Source organism: Peromyscus californicus, unplaced genomic scaffold (genome assembly GCF_007827085.1).
Source record: "Peromyscus californicus insignis strain IS unplaced genomic scaffold, ASM782708v3 Scaffold_7__1_contigs__length_154581171, whole genome shotgun sequence".
NCBI classification, from domain to species: domain Eukaryota; kingdom Metazoa; phylum Chordata; class Mammalia; order Rodentia; family Cricetidae; genus Peromyscus; species Peromyscus californicus.
This window is the reverse complement of record NW_026294595.1, coordinates 129,653,407-129,676,012: the sequence shown is the minus strand read 5'-3', so window position 1 is coordinate 129,676,012 and position 22,606 is coordinate 129,653,407. Positions and strand designations below refer to the sequence as shown.

The 22,606-nt window shown below is 45.1% G+C and overlaps 1 protein-coding gene and 1 non-coding gene across 2 annotated transcripts in view; one reads left to right on the top strand and one right to left on the bottom strand.

Moving 5' to 3' along the window:
- The window catches only part of Pigu (phosphatidylinositol glycan anchor biosynthesis class U), an 88,155-nt gene that overhangs the window by 46,409 nt on the left and 19,140 nt on the right, over nucleotides 1-22,606 (top strand). The window contains exons 7-10 of the mRNA XM_052722880.1: nucleotides 412-509; nucleotides 11,742-11,896; nucleotides 13,743-13,886; nucleotides 15,957-16,081. Of these exons, the coding sequence (XP_052578840.1) occupies nucleotides 412-509; nucleotides 11,742-11,896; nucleotides 13,743-13,886; nucleotides 15,957-16,081 (522 nt within the window). The remainder of the gene's footprint in view (nucleotides 1-411; nucleotides 510-11,741; nucleotides 11,897-13,742; nucleotides 13,887-15,956; nucleotides 16,082-22,606) is intronic.
- LOC128102803 (U6 spliceosomal RNA) lies at nucleotides 3,769-3,875 on the bottom strand. Its single transcript, XR_008215551.1, has one exon. It is a non-coding gene; the product is annotated as a U6 spliceosomal RNA (small nuclear RNA).

Here is a 22,606-nt window from a genome sequence, read left to right as displayed (position 1 = left end):
GGTGAGCTATTGTGTTATCCAGAGGTCTAGGTTTCACAGCTCTCAATATCATGAACAGTAATTGCAGGTTTAATAACTCAGTGTATTAGACATGGATGTTAATAGATGTTATCTATCTGTAAATCTTTGGACTGAGGTTTTGTAAAAATATTTCTGGATCTGAAAAAGTCTAAGAAACATGTCTGTGTCATTGCAGGTTGCTAAAGGTAGGTGATTTTTGACTTCCGTGGTTCCTTTCGTGGGAACTAAGCCAAGTGCTTTCATTCTGTCTGAGTTTGCACAGTACCTTGTGTATCCGGAAGCACTTGGCAGGTAGTTGGGCACTTAGGAGTTTCATGTTGCTATGGACTTGTTGAGTGAAATCTTGGTTGACGAGGCTGGGTTACTCTGCGCCTTTGTTTCTTCCCACAGGCAGTGCTTTCCTCAGTGCTATTTTTCTTGCCTTAGCGACATACCAGTCTCTGTACCCAGTCACCCTGTTTGCCCCAGGACTTCTCTATCTCCTCCAGGTAAGCACTTGCTGGTGCCAGTGCCCAAGTGATACCTAGGACATGGCCTGGTCCTTTCTCTTGGTTAGGGGGAGGAACAGCAAGGGGCACTGCCCGTGTTTGGAGCTAGGGAGCTAGCTCAGTGGTTGGTGTTTGCCTGGCACACTGAGGCCCTGGTTCAATCTCTAGTGCTACACATAAGACAAAGCAGCCTTAAAAACATTGCTGGGGCTCAGCGGTGCTGGCGCATGCCTTTAATCCCAGCACTCGGGAGGCAGAGGCAGGCGGATCTCTGTGAGTTTGAGGCCAGCCTGGGCTACAGAGTGAGTTCCAGGACAGGTGCAAAGCTACACAGAAAAACACTGTTTTGAAAAACAAACAAACAAAAAAACCAAACCCAAACAAAACAAACAAACAAAAATGTTGCTGGGATTGGGTCTTCCTGCTTCTACCTGAAAAACAGACTAATGTGAAACAAAGAGACTGAATAGCCACTAAGTTTTGACTGTGTCTGTCATTGCAAGTATGTAGGAGCAGTTCACTTAGACTGTCTGCAGTTGGGATCCACTGAACACTGGGCACTTCTTTGTTTCACCTAATGTACATAGACCTCTTTGAGCTCATTTATAGTTTTTTTTTTCTTAATAATTGCACTTGCCTTGTAAGGTTCTTACAGTGATTATATAAAATGGCCATTTTTAAAAAATAAAGATTTATTTATTTTTATGTGCATTAGCATTTTGCCTGTATATATGTTTGTGTGTGGGTACCAGATTCCTTGGAACTGGAGTTATAGACAGTTGTAAATTGCCTTGTGGGCACTGGGAATTGAGTCTGGGTCCTCTGGAAAAGCAGCCAGTGCTCTTAACCACTGAGCCACCTCTCCAGTTCCCTAAAAATGACAAATTTTGCCGGGTGGTGGTGGCGCACGCCTTTAATCCCAGCACTCGGGAGGCAGAGACAGGCGGATCTCTGTGAGTTCGAGGCCAGCCTGGTCTGCAGTGCGAGATCCAGGAAAGGCGCAAAGCTGCACAGAGAAACCCTGTCTCGAAAAACCAAAAAAAAAAAAAAAAAAAAAAAAAAATGACAAATTTTAAGTAGTATCTGCTGTTTTCAGTAAGCACTTGACTCCACACTAGTGAAAGTGATGGAAGGTATTGTCCTTTTTTGAAGCATGAGGCACCAACCAGTCTTACACCATTACACCTGGCTGACTTCGGCACTACTTTGGGACCTAGGCCACTTTGCCATGGTAAGAACATAGTGAATGTTCACTACAGACCATAGTAATGGAAGAGTACAAAGTGCTGACATTTGTGGAGAATAGCCTACATATTAAGCCCTCTGTAGGCATCATTGGAAAGAACTTTAAAGAACTTAATGGGGCAGATCGTATTATTAGCCATAGAGTAACTACATATATTTCATTTAGACACGTGAATTAAAGCTAGAACGTTGGGAGGTTCTCTTAACTAAACCATCAGATGACAGCCCTGAGCTGTGAGCTCAGGCAGTCTGACTTGGAAGTTGCTTTCCAGCTGTCTCTTTTTTCAGCTTGTAAAGAATATACACCTTGCCAGGCAGTGGTGGCACACGCCTTTAATCCCAGAACTTGGGAGGCAGAGGCATGCGGATCTCTGTGAGTTCGAGGCCAGCCTGGTCTCCAAAGTGAGTTCCAGGAAAGGCACAAAGCTACACAGAGAAACCCTGTCTCAAAAAACCAAAAAAAAAAAAGAAAAAAGAAAAAGGGGAATAGGATAGTTTCTGACATCGTGGTTGACACTCTTGGCCTTCCTCTTCAGTTCCCTCAATTATAAATTAGGATAATGGGCCAGCAAGATGGATCAGCCTGTAAAGCACTTGGCACATAAGCCTGACAACCCGAGTCAGATCCCCTGAACCCACAGGGAAGAGGAGACCTCATTTCCCAAAGTGGTCTTCTGACTTCCGCACACATAAGCATGTTGTGCTTACATATCACACACATGCACATGCATGCAAGCATGCACACACTAATAATAATGATAAATAAAAATTTTAAATGGGATAATAGTGGGGTTGGGGATTTAGCTCAGTGGTAAAACGCTTGGCTAACAAGTGCAAGGCCCTAGGTTCGGTCCTCAGCTCTGGAAAAAAAAAATGGGATAATAGTACCTGTTGAAAGGGTTAATACATGTTGTATATCTAGAATGCAGTCTAATGAGAGCTCGGTAGGTGTAGTTATTTAGTATTCAAATGGCAATGATGTGGTCACGGAAAGGACATTGTCATTAGCTTGTAAATATGAGGAGTGGTGAGGGGAAGGAAAATTACTTCTTTTCTAGAATCAAAGGAACTGTAAAGTTAGTTTGTATTTTCTCCTTTGACACCATAAACCTTCCTCCATGCTGCTGGTAGAGATTCTAGAGACTGTAAAATGTAGATAAGTGGGTAAACTAGTGTCTCATCAGAACCAAAGGGAAAGGCTGTTTTTCTGTTCTCTCAGGAGACATGGGGTCAAAAGCAGGGATGCTGCATTTGGCTCCCTGGTGAATCACTGATGAAAATGATAGTTTGAGCCCATCTGGTCCCCTCCCCCAACTCTGCTCTTCCTTTGACCTTGACTTGGAGCCTAGTTTCCAAATTAGAGAGATGCTTACAGTGTTATGATCTGATAGCACGCAGAATAAAACCGAGAGCCCAGTGTGCACAGCACCGGAGTCCACAGTGAAAAACAAGCTGAGCTGTGCCCTTAGTGGTGGTACATATTTGTAACTAGCACTCAGGTGACTGAGGCAGGGGATTTGTCATGAGTTTGGGGCCAGCCTGATTACATAAAGAGGTCCAGGCTAGCATGGGCTACATAGCAAAAACCCAAAACAAACGTACAGAAGGGAAAAAGAAGATAAGGGAAAAGCTTGACTGTGGTGCTGGTGAGGGAGACTGGGGTGGGGGTGGGGTGGGGTGGGGTGGGAGGGTGGGGGTGGGGTGGGGTGGGGTGGGGGTGGGGTGGGGGGGGTGGGGTGGGGTTGGGGTGGGGGTGGGGTGGGGGGGTGGGGGTGGGGTGGGGGTGGGGTGGGGGGGTGGGGTGGGGGTGGGGGTGGGGTGGGGTGGGGTGGGGGTGGGGTGGGGGTTTCAGGGAGCTCCTGGCACCATCCAGGAAGTTTTCTCTACCCTCTTCCTTTCTGTTTGGGATTCTCTCTCCCTCCCCTCTCTCTCCCTCCCCCCACTCCCTCCCTCTCTCCCTCCTTTTCTCTTAGGTTACAGTCTTCTATATGCTTTGTTGGACTTCAAAGCATCTTAAAATATGGAACACTTGACGAATGTGTGTGTCATCCTTGTACAGGGGCCATGCTGATCTTCTCTGTATTGTTCCAATTTTAGCGTATGTGCTGCTGAAGAGAGCATTTTCTTGGAATCCTTAACCTTGGGTTGGGGACCCTGCTCTCTTTCAATGACAGTAGCAGACACTGGGGAAATACCTTGTAGACGCTCTTTTGATTTTTTTTTTTCTTTAATACAATCTGACCTCTTGAATTGAAGAAGTTAAACCCATGACTGCCATAGTTTTCCGTGTCTTGGTCATTTCATGATGCCTCACCAGGGAGTCAATCCCATCAGGTATTTTCTTGACAACTGCATTCCTCCTTCCCAGGCCTTCTTCAGGAGGGCCTTCTTTAGAAATGTTACACCCTGCTCCATTCCCTAGCAGCTTTCTGTTGTTTGTTCTGCATCCAGAAGGCTCAGGGTGGAGGTAGCAGGGCTGGTAGCTTTTTCATCTTTACAAATAGACAAAATATAGGGCAGAGCTTGATCATGTATTTATAATTCACTATTCTGAGGTAGCCTCAGTAGTCAGTTATTCTAGCCTTCTTGTTGTATTCCAGGCTAGTGAGAGACTCTGTCTCAAAAATTAAAAAAAAAAAAAAGAGGGCTAGAGAGATGGCTCAGAGGTTAAGAGCACTGACTGCTCTTCCAGAGGTCCTGAGTTCAATTCCCAGCAACCACATGGTGGCTCCCAACCATCTGTAATGAGATCTGGCGTCCTCTTCTGTATACTAAATAAATAAATCTTTAAAAAAAAAAATGAAAAAGAAAAAGAGAAAGGAGAAAGGTGAGCAGTGCCTGAGGAACAGCACCAAAGTTGTCTTCTGTATTCATGTGCACACATATATACATATACACATAATGTGTGCACAGTCACAAAGACACATATAGACAAAAAAGGAGTGGGAAATGCAATTTTAAAATTTTTTTTCAAGACAGGGTTTCTCTGTGTAGCTTTAGTGCCTGTCGTGGATCTCACTCTGTAGACCAGGCTGGCCTCAAACTCACAGAGATCCGCCTGGCTCTGCCTCCCGAGTGCTGGGATTAAAGGCATTTGCCACCACTGCCAGGCAGGAAATGCAAATTTTAAATGAAATTTTAAAAAACGCAGTCTCTTCCATGTATATATGTGCATGTATTTTTGTTTACATGTGTGGGAAGCAAGTGTCTATGAAGATGCACATGAACACATGTGTGTCTGCTTGTGGACACCAGAGGATGATATTAGATGATTTCCTTGATTTCTTTCTGCCTTATATATTGGGGCAGGAGATCTCACTTGAACCCATAGTTCCCCAATTTGGCTTATCTACTAGGAGCTTGTTGAAGATATCCCTTGTCTACATGTCCTGAGTGCTGGGATTACAGGCATAAACCACCTTATGGGTTCTTGTTTTAAGATTCCAAGTGCTGGGCTGGAGAGATGGCTTAGAGGTTAAGAGCACCGACTGCTCTTCCAGAGGTCCTGAGTTCAATTCCCAGCAACCACATGGTGGCTCACAATCATCTGTAATGAGATCTGGCGCCCTCTTCTGTATACATAATAAATAAAAGAAATCTTTTTTTAAAAAAAAAAAAGCCTTAAAAAAAAAAAGATTCCAAGTGCTGCCGGGGCGGTGGTGGCACGCCTTTAATCCCAGCACTAGGGAGGCAGAGCCAGGGGGATCTCTGTGAGTTCGAGGCTAGCCTAGTCTACAGAACGAGATCCAGGACAGGCACCAAAACTACACAGAGAAACTCTGTCTCAAAAAAACCAAAAAAAAAAAAAAAAAAAAAAAGATTCTGAGCACTTAAATATAAAATAATTGTTTGGTTTCAGCTCCCTTTAAAGACTTGGTTCTGATAACTAGCTTTTCCCTTTTCATGTCATGACAGAAAATCGTTTCTATGGAAATATTTTAGAGCATTAAGAAGAGGGAAATTAATTTCTCTCCTGTTGGAACTTGAGTTAGTTCAGTGGAACATTGGCCTAGCGTGTTCAAGGCTCTAGGGTCAGTGTCTAGCCCTGAAATTACCTCTCTCTTCTCTGGTAAGGCTTGGCTTTTCTACCACAAGAAGCCCTCAACAAGCAGTTTGAGAATTATTGTTCCTAAATATATATGTGTGTGTGTGTGTGTGTGTGTGTGTGTGTGTGTATTAGTAATAGTGTGACTTTTGGGATATTTTAAGTATTATTTAAAAATTCCAGTTTGTAGGTGTATATATTCATGAACCAAATCTGGCCACAGATAGGTTTAGTTCATCTTAGTATTTAATTTTAGGAAATAAGTTATGAGTGGGTTGGGGAAATGGTTCAGTGGGTAAAGTACTTGCTGTGGAAGTGGAAAGACTTAAATGTGTCTCCCCAGAACACATATAAATTCAGGGTGGGCACAGCAGACCTCATGTAATCCAGCACTTAGGACGCAGAGTAAGGGGGTCCCTGCCACAAGCTGGTTAGCTAGACTGGCCAAGCCGTGAGCTCATGCTGAAGTGAAAGGTCCTGCCGCAGACAGTATATAAGGTGGAGAGTGATGGCAGACATCCAGTGTCAGCCTCTGCCTTCCACATGCACGCAGCTGACCCCACCCTTAGGTGTAAGCATGCATACACACAAATACATGCATAGTTGTATTTTTCAAAATTACATTAAGAATTTCCATTTCTGGCTTTTTAAAAATAACTTATTTTTAGTTTTATGTGCATTGGTGTTTGCCTGCATGTATGTCTGTGTGAGAGTGTCAGATCCCCTGGAACTGTAGTTACAGACAGTTGTGAACTGCCATGTGAGTGCTGGGAATTGAACCTGAGTCATCTGGAAGAACAGCTGGTTCTCTTAATGGCTGAGCCATCTCTCAGCCCCACCATTTCTGGTTTCTTATACGAGTGTGTATATGTGTGTTTGTGTCTAAGTACATGTGTGCACATGGTATGGTGGCCAGAGGACAATCTGGTGTTCATCAGGTACTGTTATTTATTTTTGTTTGTTTGTTTGTTTGTTTTGAGACAGGGTCTGTCACTGGCTTAGAACTCACCAAATAGGCTAGGCTGGTTAGCCAGTGAACCCATGAAATCCCCGTCTCCACCTCCTCAGAGCTGGGATTACAAGCACTGACCACCACACCTAGCATTGATTGGCACAGATTTTTGGAATCAAACTCAGGTCCTCATATTTGCAAGGCAAACCTCTCACTGATATAAGCTATCTCCCCAGCCTTTCTGGCTTCTTTTGAAGAATTTGAAGATCTGCCTCTTTCATGTAGAACATACCCTCCTAACTTTACCATAGTCCCCATGCTTCATCTCTGTCACACTTGTTACCTGTTCTTCCCCTATAGATACTTGATTCATGTTTTTGTTTGTTTCTATGTATGCATGTACTCACTAAAAGGTCTAGAAACAATGACTGGCCCATCCTTAGTGCCCATACTGTAATCCAGAGTTGCCATTTACCCATCAAAAGAAATGAGTTTCTTAAAGAAATGGTTGGTTCCAGCACAGGGCAATCATAGAATGTTGTGATATCAGATAACAAGCCACAGCAGCTATTGAAGTCATCCCAAAAGGACTCAAGATCCAACTGAAGATTCTCCCATTGACCAAAGCTGGATTCAGTAGGATAAGAATTCCTGGGGCTAGGGACTGAGAATGGAGCTCAGTTGGTAGAATACTTGACCTGGGTTTCATTTCTAATGCATTTTTGTAATCTCAGAACTGGGGAGGTGGAGACAAGAAGATCTGAAGCTCAAGGTCATCTTAGTGAGTTTGAGGCCAGCCTGGGTTACATGAGACCTTATCTCAAAAACCAAAACCAAAACAGGGGCCATGAAGATGGTTCCTTAGGTTAAGGAGAAGCCCAGTGACCTGGGCCCCACATGGCAGAAGGAGAAAGCCAGTTCCTGGTAGTTGTCGTCTAACCACATGGGTCTCACATACACAGATAAATAAATAGATGCTATTAAGACCATAAAGTGATTGGCTCTTGAAGGATACCCAAGGTTGACCTTAACACATACACGTATGTACACACACGCACTACCAACATCAACAAATGAATTTCAGTGTGTAAGGCATGGTAGTTCATGCCTATAATCTCAACACTTGAGAGGCTAATGCAGGAGTATTGCTGTAATTTGTGGCCAGCCAGGGCTATACGGCAAGACCTTGTCTCAGCCTAGTGTAGTGGCACACAGTTGTAATTGTAACACTTGGTGGGATAATCAGGAATCCAGGGTCATTCTCAACTACCTAGTGACTTGGAGGCCAGCCTCGGCTACATGAGAACCTGTCTCAAAAGAAACAAAAACTAAAACTTGTATTTCAGGTGCTAGAGTGGTGGCTCAGTGGTTAAGAGCATGTACTGCTCTTGCAGAGGACTCGAGTTCCAGCACCCATATTGGTGGTTCACAACTGTCTGTTACTCCAGCTCTAGAGAGATTAAACACCTCTGGTTTCTGTGGGCACCTGCACTCACATATGAATATCCACACATAGACATACACACATGCATATAACTCAAAATAGAATAAATCTTTTTATTTTATTTATTTTTATTTCATGTTGCATTGGTATCTGTATAAGGGTGTCGGATCCCCTGGAACAGGAGTTACAGACAATTGTGAGCTCCTGTGTGGGTGCTGGGAATTGAACCCAGATCCTCTGGAAGAGCAGCAAGTGAAATAAGTCATTTTAAAGGAAAGATTATTCAAAAACAATGAAAAGAGTTTCAGAGCCAGACATGGTAACACATGCCTTTAATCCTGCACTCAGGAGGCAGAGGTAGGCGGATCTCTGAGGTGGAGGCCAGCCTGATCTACAGAGTGAGTTCCAGGACAGCCAGGTCTACATAGAGAAACCCTGTCTCCAGCTCCCCCCACAAAGTGCTAGTGAGACTAAAGAAATGCATTTTGTTTGTATTTTTCACTAATTTAAATAGTCACAGGTGGCTTAGTGACAGTACATTTAGGGGAAAAGATGAGTATAAGAAAAGCAGAGCTGTATAGATGCAAGATTAAAGAAGTGCCTGGGGCAGAGCAGGCTCCTTACCTGCTTTACGTTTCGTTTGTTTTGTGACAGTCCTGAACGTGTATGCAGATAATAGAACACGTGTGATAGGAAACTGGAAGGGAGAATTTCCGGGGAAAGTAAGAAGCAGCCAGAGATGGACATGGGTAGAGAAGAGGGCATCCGAAATATAAATTAGAACATACTGTGACATATGTAAAATGCCATAATGAAAGGTGGGTATGATGGTGCACACCTGTATCCTGGGCCCGTGGGAGAGAGGCAGGTTTGGTTCTCATATGGTGGCCTTACAGCCGTCCACAATTATAGTTCTAGGGGATCCAACACCTTGCTCAGGACCAGGCATGCACATGGTGCACATACATACATGGGGGCAAAACCCATACACATAAAATAAATAAACCTGTAAAAAAAGGAAAATGCCGTAAGGAAACCTATTCTGGATTTTAAAATAATTATAGTTTTGCGTGTTCTATAACTTTAGTTTTATTTTTATCTTATTTTATTGAGACAGGGTCTCACTCTGTAGCTGTTCTAGGCTGACCTGGAACTCATTCGATAGCTCAGTCTGGCTTTGAACTCCCAGCAATCCTCCTGTCTCAGCCTTCCAAGTATCAGGGTAGATAGGTATGCGGCACCATGCCCAGCTCTATTCCAGAACTTGATGCAGGTGAATAAAAATCGGTCTTGTGTGAGGCTTCCTCCAGGTAGTCCGGCTGTGACATCTGGCCAGCGGTGCTTTTGAACACGCTCCGAGTTGTTAGGTGTGGTACACTGCACTTGGTTCAGCTCAGCCTCCCTAGTGCACTGTGTGTGAGTGTGACACAGTGTCCATGTGGAGGTCAGATGTCAACTTTCAACAGTCAGTTCTCTCCTCCCATATGGGTCTTGGAGGTCAAACTCAGGTCATCAGGCTTGGCCACCCTGGGTTTTTCTTGGAGTTAGTACCTTCAGAAAGATAATTTGAGATTATACAAGTCGGTTTCCTTTCAGAATTTCACCCACTAGTATTTTACTTGTTTTTTGAGACAAGGACTCACTGTGTAGCCCAGGCTAGTCTTGAACTCTTGGGAATTCTCTTACCCCAGCCTCTGTAACACTAAGAAATTATAGGTGTGAGCCATTATACGTACCTTCTGACATGTCCTTTGATTTTTTAGCTTTTCTTTCTTGTGAAAGGCAGAGAAATATTAACTTAAAATCCCCTTTGTTTTTTTTTTTTTGATGGGATTTCTCTATGTAGCCCTGGCTGTCCTGGAACTTGCTCTGTAGACCAGGCTGACTGCCAGCTCACAGAGATCCACCTACCTCTTCCTCCTGACTGCTGAGATTAAAGGTGTGCACCACCATTGCCCAGCTCCCTGATCAGTTATTTTTAAACAGGGTCTCAAAGTAAAAAGAAATAAAGATATTTTTTTTACCATTTTATTTCATATTTGCTTTTTATGGGAAGAACAGGGACTAGGTCTCATTGTATAACTCTGGCTGGCTTGGAACTTGATATGTAAACCAGGCTGGCCTTATTCTGTCTGCCTCTGCCTCCTAACTGTTGGGATTAAGGATGTGTGCCACCATGCCAGGCTACTATTTGCTCTTAACGTGTTTATTGAACATTATAGATAGAGCCAGTGACATGGCTCACTGGGTAAAGAAAGGCACCTGCTGCTGAGCCCAGCAGTCTGAGTTTGCTCTCTGGGACCCACCTAGTGAAAAACCAGAATCAGCGCTGTTAACTGCCTCCTGACTTCCACATGCTTGCTATGGCATGAGTACATGTGGCCCCCCCCCCATACCAAAAATAAATAGAATGTAATTTATAAAGTCCTGTGGGTTTTTTTTTTCTTTCTGCCTTGGGATATTATGACTTCAGTGTATACCCTTTCTTTTGAGTTTTTAGAATTACATTTAAAAATGTATTTTTTGTGTGATGGCACACACATGCACATGCCTGTGAGGAGGTCAGTGCACAGCTTGTAGGACTTGAGTCTCTCTTCCACCGTATGGATCTCGGGGATTAAACTCAAGTCACTAGGCTTGGCAGCAAGTGCTCTTACCCACCAAGCCATCTTGCCGGCCAGTGCATGTCCTTCTAATACGTTTCATAAAATTTTTATGCTTAAATTCCTACGTATGTATAAATGATACATAATATTGTTGGATGTACTTTCAAGATAGCATAAATGCTTTCATTTTCTATTGATTATTTGGCATGTTTGAGATTTAGCTGTGCTGACATCTATAGGTGCAGTTTATACATCATTGCTAGTGCGCATTGTCCCATTGCTCCATAGTTCATGCTTTCTCCCGGTGCAGTGAGTATTTTCTCGGTGGCATTTTGTGCACAGTTCCAGGAGGCACACCTGGAATGGTGTTAGTAGGTCTCAGGCAGAGGATGAATTCTTAATACCTTTTTCAAAACACTTGTATTTTTTTGTTTGTTTGTTTCTGGTTTAAGAAAAGAATCAGGGCCGGGCACTGGTGGTGCATGCCTGTAATCCCAGCACTCAGGAGGTAGAGGCAGGTGGCCAGCCTGAACTCTGTGAGTTCGAGGCCAGCCTGGGCTACAGAGTGAGTTCCAGGACAGGCTCCAAAGCTACAGAGAAACTCTGTCTCGAAAAACCAAAAAAAAAAAAAGAAAGAAAAGAAAAGAATCAGTGCCTGGTGGTGGTGGTGGTGGTGCACACCTTTAATCCCAGCACTCAGGAGGCAAAAGCAGGCAGATCTCTGTGAGTTCGAGGCCAGCCTGGTCTACAGAGCGAGTTCTAGGGCTTCATAAAACTCGCTTGCTGTTTTGAAAAAAACAAAAAACAGAAAGGAAGGAAGGAGCCAAGTTGTAAACCTATATATCATGGCTTGATTTTATAGGAGAGATCTTTATGTATAAGCTGATTGCTGTTTTTGTCCTTGGTGTCCCTAAATGTCCTATTCTGGCCTCTCTCCTAGCGGCAGTACATCCCTGTGAAAGTGAAGAGCACAGCCTTCTGGATCTTCTCTTGGGAGTACGCCATGATGTATGTAGGAAGCCTGGTGGTGATAGTCTGCCTCTCCTTCTTCCTTCTCAGTTCCTGGGATTTCATCCCTGCCGTCTACGGCTTTATGTAAGTACAGACTTCACGAGAGATTTCTGTAGCTCCCTGTGGAGTCCAAGGGAGAAGACTATACAGGCAGTGTACAGCAGAGGTCCTCATGTCTTAAGATGCCTCAGAGCTCCTGACATCCAGATTGCTAGCCCATCCCTAGGGGCTCTGATTAAGTAGGTGTGAGATAGAGATCAAGAATTCTATTTCTTAAGTACTCCTGGCACTGGTCGTGCAGGGAACACAGTTTGAGACCTCTGCTCTTTGACACAAAGGTTAGTCATTAAAGAGTGCTTCTAGGCTCAATGAGTAAAGGCACTTGCTCCCAAGCCTTACGACCTGAGTTGGATCCGTAGAACCCACATGGTGGAAGAAGAGAATAGACTCCCACATGCCTTGATTAAGGAACACTTGGTCTCTCCTGTCCCTTTTCTCATTCATTGACTTTTTAAAATTATGTATTGGAGACAGGTGTGGTGCTGTGTGCCTTCAGTTCCAGTACTTGGGAAGCACAGGCAAGCATCTCTGAGTTCAAGTCTAGCCTGGTCTACAGAGTGAGTTTCAGGCCAGCCAAGGCTATATATAATGAGACCTTGTCTCAAAAAGACAAAACACAAAACAAAACAAAAATGAAACAAATAAACAAAAAAAAGCCAGTAAGATAAAAATAATAAAAATATAAATAAATCAGTTTCAATATTGCTTTTTTTTTTCCAAATAAAATATATGGTAGGGGTAGCAGATAGTACTCTTGTCACTGCCCAGCCTAGCACCCCTTGCTGTCTTCATCCTTTGAAAGACACACACATACACACACACACACACACACACACACACACACACACACACACACACACAGAGAGCTCAGGATGTAGCCCAATGGTAGAGTACCTTTCTAGCATTCTGGAAGTCCTGTGTTCCATCCCCAGGACTGGAAAACAAAAACAAAACCATAAATATTTGTTTTTGTGCATTTGTGTGTGGGGTGTGTGTGTGTGTGTGTGTGTGTGTGTGTGTGTGTGTGTATGTGTATGTGTGTGTGTGTGTACACACATAGGTAGCATGGACTTTTGGAAGAGCCAGTATTGCAGCCAATTCTTACATGATTTAACTAGACAAAGGTCTCCTAGATAAACTCAGATTTTTCAAATGAGTTCTGTAGCCCTGGGAAGTTCTCCTGAAGCCCTTGGAACACTGGGCTGCAGGCTCAGGCATGCAGTTTTCTGGCTCCTGCTGTGGGGATGTGGAGCAAGAACTGGGAGGAGCAGCTCTTAGAGCTTGTTCCTCTGGGCAAGTCTTTGGAATGCTCAAAATAGATTTTGTTTATTTAAGTCTCCTTCCTTTTGCAAGACTGAGCCGCTCCTGATTGTAAACTGGCCTGATGTAGAAAAGAGGGACTGCTCTCGTGATTTCTAGGATGGATCCTTTTCATTTCAGATTCTTTTAGCTTAGCTGGTTTGGGTTGTTTTTTTGTTCCCTCATGTAGCCTGTTCTAACCCTGAGCTAGTGTCCAACCAAGAATGATTTTAAGCTTTTGACCATCCTGCTTTTACATTTGGGCTTAATGCAGTCCTGGGGGTCGAACCCAGGGATTCTGTGCGTGCTAGGCAAGCACTCTACTGACTCAGCTGTATCCCCAGTCCTTAGCTAGTATGTATTATAGCTTCTATTCTCTGTATCCTCAGCCCTTTGTTTTGTAAATCATCTGTATGGGGGTAACTAGAGAGTTCCTTACATTACTGTGACCCTTAGAGGGATGATGCCATCCTTGGTCACCTAGTAGTGGCCCCAAGTCTTGGAAAAAGCAGGACAAAGCTGACCGTGTGTAACTCTGCTCTTTTCTCTCCCTGTGTTTTCTGAATTCCAGACTTTCTGTTCCAGATCTCACTCCAAACATCGGTCTCTTCTGGTACTTCTTTGCAGAGATGTTTGAGCACTTCAGCCTCTTTTTTGTCTGCGTGTTTCAGATCAACGTCTTCTTCTACACAGTCCCCTTAGCCATCAAGTTAAAGTAAGTGGGAGGACCTGCTGCTGATTGCCCCGCCCTCCCTCATGTGGCCTGAGCTATCCTTCAGACTGGTAGCACCTGCCACCAGGCTTTTGGCTGTTGTGATCATGTGCCAGTAGCCAGGGTCTGCAGTGGAGAGTCACACACACAAGTACAGGTTGCAGGGAGGAGGCTTTGGAGTCCTGGGTTCCCCCTGGTCTCACCGGGAGGTGCCTGGGGCCACATTACTATTTAGTCTACTCACCATTTGGGGCAAGAGCAGAGACTATTACATTGAGGATGTTTTTGGGAAAAGTGGGTCTGGTTGGATGTTCTTGATTAGCAGCCCAGTTATGATTTATCCCCAGGGATTCCAATTGTGTTATTTTGGAAGCTGGGCATGTACAGCCCTGTTGAATCTTGTGATCAGTTTTCCTCAAATGGGGCTTTCTGTGTAGTACACTTCTATCATGTGAGAGCTGTCATGTATTGAGCCTTCTCCCCAGGCACCTTTCCAGCTCTGTGAAATGGGTTGATAGCAAACTCAGCAACTTGGAGGCCAGCACTATCTCACTTCCACCATTCAATTTGTACTTAAAAATTTGTTTCTCAGAGAGATGGAACAGTTCTCCTAGAGTTATACAGCTAGTAAGCAGTGGAGCTGGAACTCAGGCACAGGTTTGTCTGACTCCAGAATCTGTGCTCATCTCCTTGGGCCATGCCAAGTTCCTGGGGAGAGCACTTGCAGTGGTCCCAGAAATGGCTCGTTTGTCCTGGCCTCAGAGCAGCTGACAAAGACCTTCATAAGCAGCCATCTAGCTCCTGGGCAGAGTCAGCCCTTCGCTTGTGTTGAGGGTTATTGAGAGGGATATGTAACTGGCCTTTTCCTGTTCACTTCCCTTTAGCTCTTGTTTTTGTTTGTTTTTTTGAGACAGGGTTTCTCAGTGTAGCTCTGGCTGTCCTGGATCTCGCTCTGTAGACCAGGCTGGCTTCGAACTCACAGAGATCCACCTGCCTCTGCCTCTGAGTGCTGGGATCAAAGGCGTGCGCCACCACCGCCCAGCTCTCTTTAGCTCTTGGTGACTCTCAGAGGGCCCCTGTGGAATGAGCCATGTCCCCCTCCCACCCCTCACCGACTGTTGCTGCAAGACATGTGAAGCACTGAGGAGAGGAACATGGTGGCATTAGGGGCTCTGTAGACGTACAGCTCCGTCACTGACTTCACTTCTCTGAACTTCCGTTTCCTTCCCTAGGAAGGACAGGGAACAGGAACCGGCCTGCAGGGCTGGCTGTGGTGCTGAGGATCGTCTGAGATGATGTACGAGAAACTGCACAGAACTCAGTGTAGAACAAAAGGGCTCAGGAGATGGGAGTCATGGCAGTTTATTAATTTAAATCAGTTTCAGCTGTTACTAGTTTAAGGTCCCCAAAATTCCACTCTTGAGACATGGTAGCTGCCTGTAATCCTAGCACCTAGAAAGTGGAAACAAGAGGATCGAGAGTCCCAAGGTTAGCCTCAACCATATAGTGAGTTGTAGGCCAGCCTGTGCTACATGAGACCCTGTCTCAAAAAACAAAAGAGAATTCTGGCCCCTGAAGAGCTAAAAATGCTACATGTAACTTTCAGTTCTCTTTTTGGACACTAAGGGTGTACATATTGCTCTGACCAAATTGTCAGTGAGCACTTTCTGTCTTGGGACCTGTTGACAGGTGCCTTTGCTATGAGAGGCTGCCTGATTTCTTGACAAGCAGTCGTCATTTAGGCTACTAATAAGGAATGCTGACTTAATTTGCTTTCTTGCTTTGGTTCCTGGGAGTCAGGCCCAAAGCTAGTAGGCAGGAGGTGGCTGTTCTGGGCAGTGTCCTGTAAACTGTTTACTGGTGCTTGTCTGCTCTTCCTTGCCTCCTCTGGGAATTTCTTGATCTCTGCAGTTTTCTGCTCTACTACTGGGGCCTGGCCATCCATGCTTCTGAGTAGTAAGTCAGCCTTTGCCGCAAGTACCCCTAGGTTTGTATGGTGGGGTCAGGAGTCTCTAAGAGTGGGACTGGTCCCTGGCTAATCTCTGCATGTTTGTCTTCCCTGCCCTGTTCCAGGGAGCACCCCATCTTCTTCATGTTCATCCAGATTGCCATCATCTCTATCTTCAAGTCCTATCCCACTGTGGGAGATGTGGCCCTCTACATGGCTTTCTTCCCTGTGTGGAATCATCTCTACAGATGTGAGTAGTCTGACTCTCCTCACGGGATAGATTCCAGTCCATCTATCTAACTCTTGGGCGAAACAGCTGGGAAAGGGGAGTTGATGAGCATTTACTGGGTACCTCTTGTGCTGGCGGCACTGAGAAAGAGGAGGCAGTCTGCGTGCATGTGCCCATGTGCCCCCTGTGCTGTGAGGAGGCAGTCTGCATGCATGTGCCTGTGTGCCCCCTGTGCTGTGAGGAGGCAGTCTGCATGCATGTGCCCGTGTGCCCCCTGTGCTGTGAGGAGGCAGTCTGCATGCATGTGCCCTTGTGCCCCCTGTGCTGTGAGGAGGCAGTCTGCGTGCATGTGCCCGTGTGCCCCTGTGCTGTGAGGAGGCAGTCTGCATGCATGTGCCCTTGTGCCCCCTGTGCTGTGAGGAGGCAGTCTGCGTGCATGTGCCCTTGTGCCCCCTGTGCTGTGAGGAGGCAGTCTGCGTGCATGTGCCCGTGTGCCCCCTGTGCTGTGAGCAGTGATGGAAAGGCAGATAACTACCATTCACAGAGCACTTGACTGTGCACCTGACCATTGCCAATCATTAGCTCCTTTGCTCTTTGTATCAGCCCTTGAGGTAAGTATCTTTTATACAGATGAGAAAACTGAGGTACAGAAAGGTAGAGCCACTTCTTCCCGGTCCTGTGACTTTGATGAAAGACCAGGACTGAAGCCCAGCTCTGAGAGCCTTGTCCAGTGCTGTCCTGCCGTGACTTCTGGAATGATGACCATGGCCACTGTGTGTTCCAATGGAATGGCTACTAATATACAGAGACTAGGTTTTTTTCTTGTTTTCTCCCCTGCTTCCAGCTTTTTGAAATAGGGTCTCATGTAGCCCAAAAACTGGCCTTGAGCTCACTATGTAGCTGAAGATGGCCTTGAACTCCTGATCCTCCTGCCTTTACCTCTCAAATCTGGGATTCCAGGGGTGTACTTCAATGTACAGATTTCGTTCTTTGTTGCTGTTTGTTTGAGACACAGCCTACACTTTCGCCCTGGCTAGCCTGAAACTCATCATGTAGCCTAGGCTGTCCTCAAATTAGAAGCAGTCATCCTGTCTTAGCTTGCTGAATACTGAGATTCCAGAGTGAGTCACGGTGTCAGCAGAAACCAATATTTTCATTTAAATTCAAGTATAGGATGCCACATATGGCCAGACTTCCTATTGGACAATGGCCAAATTTCCTGTTGGACAAGTGCTATTGTAGTTTTGGGCTTCGAACACCAGACTTCCTATTTCCTACAAAGACCCCTCTCAGTTCTACCCATCTCTCCGAAGATGGCTCAGAAGTGTCCTGTGTTCCTTAAGACCCCAATCTTTCCCTCATTGGGCCCTTGCTCCCCACTCCCTTGGTAGTTCTGTTCAGTGTCTAGAGGCTCCCTTGGGGCAGATATCCTTTGCCTCTGTGTTTCCAGCACCCACCATGGATTCTGACACAAAACTGTCAGCAGATGCCTGTAAAAGGGCTTTTGAAGGCTCCCTTTGAAGGAAGCAGAGCCCAGTTACCCTCCTGATTTTCTGTCTTCCAGTGGGGGAGCTGTGGTACACAGCCAAGTGTCAGAATGAACTCCAAGTGCAAGCTTCAGAGGAAGTTAGTTTTGTTGTTTTGGAGTTGCCTGGGTGTCAACCAGGAAGTGAAACCGACCAGCTGCAAGTAGGAAACCTGCCTGTGAGTGTAGGCCCCAGAGTAGAGGTAAACAGCTAAATGGGCAGGGCAAGCCCAGGCCAGGTGTGACTCTTGGTGGAGTGGTGACCAGTCTGAGCTGACTGGGAGGAAGGAGCATCATTTCTGCTTGTGACATCCTCATTTCACAGACAAGAATCACCCAGTGATGAATCATGAGGCAGTCAGACTATATGGACATGCCGGTCTGTGGGAGGGTCGGGCTTCAGGCACTGGTCTGTCCCTCTCTGAAGCAGGTTGTTTTCCTTAGCTGTCTGTCCTGCATAGAGTATTGTCCCTTCTCAGAGGTATTATGCAGTAATCTCACATTGCTGAATTTAGTTTGTCTGTGTCCCAACTACCCGGGCAGCTGTTGTAGCCTTTCTGAGCCTCTGACTTTTCCTTTTCCATCCATCAGATGAAGAAAGTATCCTGGTGTGGGTCCTTAACCCCAACACTTAAAAGGCTGAGGCAGGAGGATAGCAAGTTTGAGTTTAGCCAGAGCTACATAAGGGAATTCCAGGCCACATAGGAGGACCTCTCTAAAAAAAAAAGTATCTTTCATGGATATTTTTTAAGTTTGAGAAAGAAACTATATTAATAGTACTCCAGCTATCTTCAGTAGTAATTAACCAGGGTCATCCCCTGCATATTTCCACCCTCAAAGCTTCAGACTTAGCAGCCAGAGACATTGAAATAAACATGTATTTTTTAAATCTTGAAATAAATTGTTTTATGCCCACAGGGATGATGAGACAGAGGAGGAGGAGGAGGAGGGAGTTTTCAGAAACCTGGATGATCTAATAGACTCTGTTAAGTAGAGGCTGTTACTGCTTGGGCAGGGGTTTATAGACACAGCTCATCTGAAGTTCCTGCTGAGCGTGGTGGCCGCCACATTTGAACTGTCCAGGGACTCTCCTGTTTGGAGCACCTGTGTGGGACTTGTCGTCTTAGTTATTATACTCACTTCTAAATGTCTTCAGCCCTGGGCCCTGGAACCTCTGAGTAGACTCTTGGCTTCTCAGAGTTTGTGAAGTATTGTCCTAGCTGAATGTTGTTAATGTTGTAGGATGTTTCACTGAAACACTAGCTATTGATCCAACAGCAATTACTGATCTCCCTGCTCCCACCTCACCTGTTTCCTTGTATTGGCCAGTGGGGAAGAAAAGAATGGGTCCTGCCCTGGGTATAGCTCTTAGTCTCACTGGGCGATGGTGGCGCACACCTTTAATCTCAGGGCTTGGGAGGTAGAGACAGGTGGATCTCTGAGTTCAAGGCCAGCCTGGTCTACAGATCAAGTTCCAGGACAGCCAGAGCTACACAGAGAAACCCTGTCTTGATAAAAACAAAAACAACAGCAACAAATAAATAGATAAATGTGAGTCATTGGCTTCTGTGGCCTTGGGTCAGGATGAGTCAGGCAGATGCATACTTGTGGTGTTAGAGAACAGCCTGCTGGCAGAGTTGGTGCCAGCCTGCAGAGGTCCACATGCAAAGCCAGCTACCACAGGGCTGGAGTTGAACATGTGCTGTATTTCTTTTTTGTTTTGTTTTTTTAATTAACTATTGTGTAAAGGTAAAAGAATGTTGACTAAAATACAAATAAATAATAAGCATTATGCTTAAGTTCTCATGTATCTAGCTTGTAATTTAAGAAAAGAAGCATCTCTTGACCTTTGAAACCCCCTAATTCCCCTAATACCCTCCTGATGAGACCAGATACTTTAAGTGACATTTTATTTCTGAATGTCTGAGGCTCGAGGGGGAAAGGGCCTTGTCAAAAGTTCCTGTTCTTCAGTGTGGTGCCACAGATTGGATAAGCCACCCAGTGAATGTCTGGGGAACTTGACTCCGTCTGACCTAGCAGGTCTGCTGAAAGGTGTAGGCCTTGGTCATCTCTGACACCTCTTGGTGCCTGGAACAAGCTGTCCTGTGCCCCAGGTCCCCAGTTCCATCTGCTCTGGCGTAGAGTTTTAATCTCCCAGCCTTCCAGCCAGCAAGTGTGAGTAGCAGTTCCCTGTTCCTACAAAGGTCACCACTGGCCTGAATCCAACTGGACGCTAGCGAAGGTCTTCCAAGCACATTGAAAAGTCTCTCTGCAGCCCAGAGACTGCATTTGAAACGCCTTTCATTTTTGTACCAGTCTCTTTGATGTCACCCCATCAGAGCCTCTGTCTCTGACTGGGTCACAGTACCAGGAACCACTTGGGCTACCAGGCCCTGCAAGTTTTATTCTAGAAATAATACATGTTCTTTTCAGCCAAGGTGTTTATAGAGGATGAGAAAGAACTGCTGAGATTGGAATATAGGATTGCAGAGTGGAGGGAGGAGTAAGCAGATCCGTTCTCCTTTCTTCAGTTTGTGATGCTGCTTGATGATAACAATATAATAATACTCAGTGTAAACATGGCTTTCCCTGGGCTCCCTAGTCCTGAGAGAGAGGAAGAGGCACAGGCTTCCCTGGCAGGTCTCAGGAGACCTGAATCAGGGCTTTGGCCTATTAGTGTTGACCATCCGGGACTAAGGGAACTTCAGATCAGAAAAGGCAACCTTTTAGGCCTTGAGGCTAGTGTCCAAATTAGGGGATTTCCTAGACCACTAACATTTGAAAAACAGTTTTTAAAGCTTTTTATTTTGGTGGTTGGTGAAACAATCAACTACCAATGTTTGTCCCCATTTTAAATGACTTGTGTTGTTTTGAGACTGGATCTCTCTGTGTAGCTCTGGCTATCCTGGAATTCACTGTGTAGACCAGGCTGGTCTCAGACTCCCAGAGTTCTACCTGCCTCTGCATCCTGAGTGCTGGGACTAAAGCGGTACGCCACCATACCCAGCTAAAATGACTTTTTAAACAATGATAATAACAAAAGAAAGGTTCTTATCCATCTTTATAAAGAATGAACTATAGTTGGGCATGATGGTGTATATTTGGAAGGTGGAGGCAGAAAGAGCAGGAGTTTAAGGCCATCCTATCCTAGGCTACATATCAAGTTGAAGGCCAGCCTGAACTATATGAGTCCTTGTTTCAAAAAACAAAACCAAGCAAGCAAAATTAGTGAAATATATGTTGCCAACACTTAGCTTTAAAAATAACTTCCACATATTAGTGGTGATTCTATGGCAGATTGTCAGAGTCCATATTCAGTTACCCAGGAAACTTACAAAACCTCTGCCTGGGATGTATCCTAGGCACTCTGATTTCATCTTGATGGGACTTTCCTGTTATTTGCAGCTAGAGCAGAGAATTATCTGTTGTCCAGTCTCCTTTCAGTGTATGAGTCCAGCATAGTGTTTCTACCCAGTGGTTGTAGAACTGAGACTAGTGACCTGGGATTGTCTTCATTTTGTAAATCTCCCATTTAATTTTCTGGGCATGATGACACACACCATTAATCCCAGGACTTGAAAGGCAGAGGCAGGCAGATAGATCTCTGGTTTAACCCCAGCCAGGATAAAACTTGAGGGGCCTGATAGCCCAAGTAGTTCCTGGTTCTATGATCCCCGTCAGAGACAGGCCACCCAGGGCTACATAGTGAGACCTTATCTTTTTGTTTTGTTTTGTTTTGAGACAGGGTTTCTCTCTGTAGTTTTGGTGCCTGTCCTGGATCTCACTCTGTAGACCAGGCTGGTCCCGAACTCACAGAGATCCTCCTGGCTCTGCCTCCCGAGTGCTGGGACTAAAGACTTGCACCACCACCGCTCGGCTGTGAGACCTTATCTTAAAGAAAACTGGTTTCCTGTGAGTCTGGATCAGAGAAGAAATAGGAACAACACTTCAATAAGTGCGTGCTGGGAACCAGGCCCAATGCAGATGATTATTTTTTATGTTGTTTGCTTAACTTAAAATAATATTTACATTTAAAATATAATAAAGTCTAAAGAGAAATAACAATAACATCTACTGTCAGATGATTCCTATCACATTAAAAGAAAACAAACTGAGTACCCTGTGGTAGGCAGAATAATTCCCTTCCTCGTAACTCCCAACAATGTCCGTATCATAATTTCCAGAACCTTATATAGCAAAAGGGACTTTACATTAGTGATTGTAAGATGAGATTATCCTGAGTTATCTAGGTAGGCATAGTGTAATCATAAGGCTATCTCAAGAAGAAAGGTGGAGGTGGAGAGTATAAACTGTGTCTCCTGCTCAACTTTCTGTGAATCTAAACCTGCTCTAACAAATACAGTCTACTAAACAGAGCAGCGGGTAGCCAAGGCAGTGGGAGAGGGAGGCCAGAGAAGCAAGAATGGTAGACTCTGAGATGGCTTGGGTCTCCAGTGCTGGAAGCTGTAAGGGGGTTATGAGCTCAAGAGTGCAGGCCCCAGCAAGCTGGAAAAGGAAGCCGGTAGATTCTTCTCAAGAGAACCCAGAAGGAACACAGTTCTGCCCAGGCCTTGAGTGCAGCCCAGAAGACCCAAGCAGTGTGTAGTGGTAAACTGTGCTTTTTAAAATGCTGACATGGGAATTGGCTAGAGCAGCAACAGAAAACTCATCCAGTAATACAACGTCCAGGCGTTTCCCATGCCCTTTCCTGTTGAGATTGGTGTTTTGAGACAGTTTCTTACTTATGTAGCCATTCTCCCTCCTCAGCCTCCCTTTTGGGGGCTCAGAGACCAGGTATTTGTCCCCATGTCTGACTTTTACATGTCTCATTTAATTCATGTAACAGGCATTTTAGCCCCATTTTAGAGATGAGGTAGCTAAGATTTACAGAAACTAATAAATGACAGATGAATTTTGTTGTGGTGGTTTTTGTTTTTGTTTTGTTTTGAGATAGGGGCTCATGTACCCAGGCTCATCTTGCCCCTCCATTTCCTGTGTACTGCAGTTATAGGCATGGACCA